At 38.0% G+C, this 4,604-nt stretch overlaps 2 protein-coding genes across 9 annotated transcripts in view; both read right to left on the minus strand.

Annotated features, from left to right (window-relative positions):
* The window catches only part of cnpy1 (canopy FGF signaling regulator 1), a 14,536-nt gene extending 13,150 nt beyond the window's left edge, over nucleotides 1–1,386 (minus strand). The window contains exon 1 of the mRNA XM_024268917.2: nucleotides 1,229–1,386. The gene's annotated coding sequence lies outside the window, so the exon portion shown is untranslated. The remainder of the gene's footprint in view (nucleotides 1–1,228) is intronic.
* Nucleotides 1,387–3,575: 2,189 nt separating this feature from the next.
* Nucleotides 3,576–4,604, minus strand: part of amph (amphiphysin) — a 19,111-nt gene continuing 18,082 nt past the window's right edge. For all 8 annotated transcript variants that reach the window (XM_024268727.2, XM_024268726.2, XM_024268722.2 and 5 more), the window contains one exon: nucleotides 3,576–4,582. In XM_024268727.2, the coding sequence (XP_024124495.1) occupies nucleotides 4,478–4,582 (105 nt within the window). In that variant the 3' untranslated portion in view covers nucleotides 3,576–4,477. The remainder of the gene's footprint in view (nucleotides 4,583–4,604) is intronic.

The raw sequence follows: 4,604 nt of genomic DNA on the forward strand, positions 1-4,604 counted from the left end.
AATGGCATTCTGCTAGCTTTTTGCACTATTTTAACATTTATTAATTTTTTTAGGCTATTTAGCAGTTTAGCTAATATTTCTGCTGCATGCTAGCTGTTTTGGCTAATTTAGGCTTTTTTTGTTTTTTAAGCTATTTAGGAGTTTAGCTAATATTTCTCCTGCATGCTAGCTGTTTTGGCTAATTTGGGCTTTTTTCATTTTTTCAGGTTAATTTGGCATGTAACAAATATTTTAGCTTGCTATCAGCTTTAGCGTTTTTAGATATCCACTTCAGCATTTTCAGCTATCAGTTTAGTGTTTTTAATTATCAATTTCAGCCTCTTCAGCTATCAGAACTAGCATCTTCAGCAGCCAAATTCAGCTTACAGATTTCACTCTAGCTTTATCGCAGGTAATGCTATACATCTAGTTTCAAGTTAATTTAAAGTTAATGATGGTTAAGATGTTTTAAATCCAGTTTGGGTATGACCGGATTAGTCGACTAATCTGAAAAAAATAATCGGTAAATAGTCGACTATTAAAATAATCGTTTGTGGCAGCACTATTTCAGATCATGCAAGAAAATAAAGTTTTAAAATATAAATTAAAGACAGATATTATCATCTTGTGGGGATATTTTGTTTGATGCACAAACACTGGGAATGTGATGTGTGTAATAATGTCAAATATGATGTAATGTTTGTTTGGGATCAGGTTTGGAGGTCATTGACATATGTTCATCACGTTAATGTTTAGTTAGAGCAACTGTTCTGTGAGCTGCTTTTTAAGATCTAAATATTGATCCCAACAGCCTAATTTATCTTATGTTTTACCTTCAAAGCACTTCTTATTAGATCAACAAAGCTCAATAATTGATGCTTTCCTTTATGAGAACATGCTAACAGCTGTCTCCATAATTCTCTCGTCCAGCTGTCAGTTTTCATTAACTTTACAGTGTTTTTAAACTAAATGGTTTATAAATGTAGTGTCACCTGTTGGCTAAAAATGAAGAAATAAAAGTTCATTTGAAGCCTTTAACAAAGAAATTGTCGAAACGGTTCAACTAACTTATCTCAAGAGAGTCCTCGAAGACCCATAATGCATTTGGAGTGCTTGTATCCAGCAGTAGTGTGCCATACCACCGGCTACTCGGAGGAAATGTGACGGAAAATGTCCAGCTCTCGGATGAAAACATTAAATTTGTGCCTTTGACAGCGGAAGCCTAAAGGAAGTCCGCCGCTTCTCTTACCTGTGGAGAAGCGCAGTCTGCGCCCACCGTCACACTAGGATATATAGACTTAATGTCAGTATGGTTCCGTCCAAAAGACTGAAATGTAGCCTTTTCGTTTGCCTGCCATTAATGTACAATCACCATCTGACGGCTCATCTAAGCTACTGATAGAACACGTTCATGTTCCGGTTAAGCTTTTCAAAATAAACATGAACAACATTTGCCAGACGCCTTAGAATAAAACTCTCGAATAAAAAATCCCAGTTATATTGTCTGTAATAAGCTACAAGTATTCCTATGGGACTTTTTCAAAAATTTACTGTCGTTTTCTTACCTTAAAGACATGTACAGCTTTTATTTTGAAGACAAGGTGACACGATTCCTGGTGTCGTAACTTTTTCGAGTAGAGTTGTGGAAGTGCCTTTAACTATATGGCAAGCTAAAAGGACCAAAAAGTCAAACTTGATATACGTGTGTCATTTAAAATTAACACATAACATCACAAACACCACCCTCACATCAGTTACTGGCCCCTCACATGAAAAATGGTTTAAGGGCATTGACTGTAAAGTAGAACAGGAATGAGTGAATGTGACATCATCCATAGAAAATGCCTTGCTTCTGGTTCCAAGATCAATTTAATCTCCATATTTTTGCAATACAGATGCCAACATGTTGGAACTACAAATTGGCAGTAAGCAGTGATTGGTTCAAGTTGGACTGAGTTAACATTCTATGGCAACCACTCTCGCCAATCAGGATTTTTAGAAGGCATGGCCTCTTCGATTTGAATGCAGACTCGGGAGAATTTGACAATTACTTTAACCTCTTGGCAAGAGACCAAATACTTTTATTGAGCCATCTCATTGGCCAGTTTATAACTTGAATTACTTGCACTACAAAAAATGAATTCAGAACATGTTAAAAATGTAACAGAGCAAGAATGGTTATTCTGACAAATGGAATGATTGAGTAACAGTTGTTTATTTTCCAATAGAAGTCCATGGAATTTTGGCGTCTTGGAACCAGCAGTTACTTCCTATTTGGAATGCGAGAGGGGAGAGGTCACTCAGTCCAGTTCATACAGTCATTGGGTAAGGAACAGATGATCACTGGTGGCTGTCTTTCATGTTAGCTATTAAAATTGGGTGGTTGATATCATGTAATAACACTTCCTGTTTCTAGACACTGGTGTCCAAACATCCTCCCATCAATTGGCCCTGCTTGTCGTAGGTGAAACTTAAAAATGAGAGAGGTGTAGATCCACACTACAATACAGTGGGAAGGTGTCATTGTCAAATAGCGCCACTTCAATGTGCCTTGGAATGAGCCGTTTCCCACATACCCTAAGGAAATGTCTTGTAGGAAAGAGGAGCAGTTGGGGAACAGCTCCCAGATTGCTCTTAATGTTGGGGCCATCATTCCCAGGCCCCCTCTAGTGGTATGCTCCTGGTCTCTCAGCTCGTAAAAGAGCCATTCCAGGGTTCATAGACTTCTCAGGTCCGGCCGCTCTAATCCACTTACTGGGGGAGGATGCGAGTAGGTCTCTACCCCCTTTAGCAGATCACTGTGATACATCCCCGGGCACTATACACCCAATATGAGCTTAAGCCTTGGCTGAGCCAGTCTAGGTGCCCAGCAGACCAGAGCTTCTCACGTGGACTTTCATGACAGTTCCAGTCAGGTGAACACCAGTAACATTGTTAACTTCCTACCACCACCTCCTCTGTGAGAGTCTGATTCTCTGGCATGAGCTTTCTCATCTGTTGCTGGCTTAACTTCAGAGACTTACAGTACACAGACCTTGAAACTTTGTAGAGTATTTCTTGCAGCTTAGAACATCGAGGCGTGACTGCTTTTTATTAATTGAGTCTAATATGTCACTGCAACTCCTTTCTATATATGAGGATAACCTCATCAAAGGTGTGTTTTTGTGAGCCAGTGAAAGCTATGCATATGACAAATTATAATGTACTGATCAAAGAAACCCTCAATATACTCCCCTCACGTCCTTCAAGCTGATGTAATAGTATATTGTTTTTTATTGTCTAATGTTGGTTTTTGAGATGGTGACAATTCCAAATAGGGTTAAAATGGGTTATTTAGCTACTTGTGGGCTGGGACATTAAATCCAATAAGCTTAATTTGTTAGATCTTGCAACATCAAAGCAATAAATTATTAAATATATGATCCTTGATGCTATTATAAAATCTGCCCAACACTTTGTTTGATGCATAACATAGAGGCCAGGGAGGCCTCAAAGGCCTGAGTTAAAAATGTTCTTTGTGATCAGCAGTGCTTTAGACTAATAAAAACTATAGCATTAATTCTAAGCAGCAACACTCTCTAAAATAACTGAATGCATGAGTTTTATCCACTACTGTTTATTGGTCTTGACATGTAATTATAGCATTCAAACCACATTTAAGAATCAAGACTGTTCTTCAGTCAAACAAGGTCAGGTGTTCCACAATACAATGTTTGAGAGCAGAATATAACAGAAAAAAATTATTGCATATCGGATTTGTTACTTGATACAAGTACACACGTCCAGATCTTCCCTTTGTGAAAACATTTAGGAATCTTTTTATATTGTTGGATAAGACAAGGGTCAAATGTCACAATGGTTGTAAGTATTTGGTTGACCAATTCTAAGATCCATACATGGTCTACAATGTTTTCATTTTGGGGGAAACTAAAGAACTCATCACGGAGGTGATTCCACGTGAATATCTAGAACAGCACAGTCAACTATTATATAGGAATTCATTAGGAGTAATCAAAGAGTGACAGGAATCCTTTGTGGGAATTAATACTGATGTTACACTAGAAAACATTTGAATCACAAAGACTACAGCTTGTCCAGACCACACAGCAGAACCACAAAATCATACAACACACCAGGTGCAGAGTACAGCTTCTGTCCGAGCAATCAATTGACTTCGATTGCTGGAGTTTTTAAGATACTGTAGTTCTTCCAATAGAGCAAAGTTTCTTTTATTGTTATACAAACTTCGTTTCCATACATCAACCTTAAATTTCATGCTTTTAGATGGCTTCTCAAGAAGCAAAGAAAACAAAAAAAAAACACTACGTACTTGACAGTTACACATATTTTTTTATTTTTTTAAACTAGACTGGTTCCCCTAAGCCATGCCGCTGCATCAGGTTAATCTCCTGCAGGTCAACTGACTGCATTCTGAAGACATTGCCTGTGCAATGACTTTAAAGTTTTTCAAATATTGTTTTGAAGGAGAAAAGGTAGTTCACTCCAAACGCTGGGTAAAGTTTTCTGGGAAAAGTCCTTTTTGAGCACCAACACCAAGTGTTAGCCAGTCGTTTTCTTTGAACCCCGTGAGCCATCCTGCATCCTGCAAAGACATTTTTCGCACA

The sequence above is a fragment of the Oryzias melastigma genome, linkage group LG17, assembly GCF_002922805.2.
Source record: "Oryzias melastigma strain HK-1 linkage group LG17, ASM292280v2, whole genome shotgun sequence".
In the NCBI taxonomy this organism is placed as follows: Eukaryota; Metazoa; Chordata; class Actinopteri; order Beloniformes; family Adrianichthyidae; genus Oryzias; species Oryzias melastigma.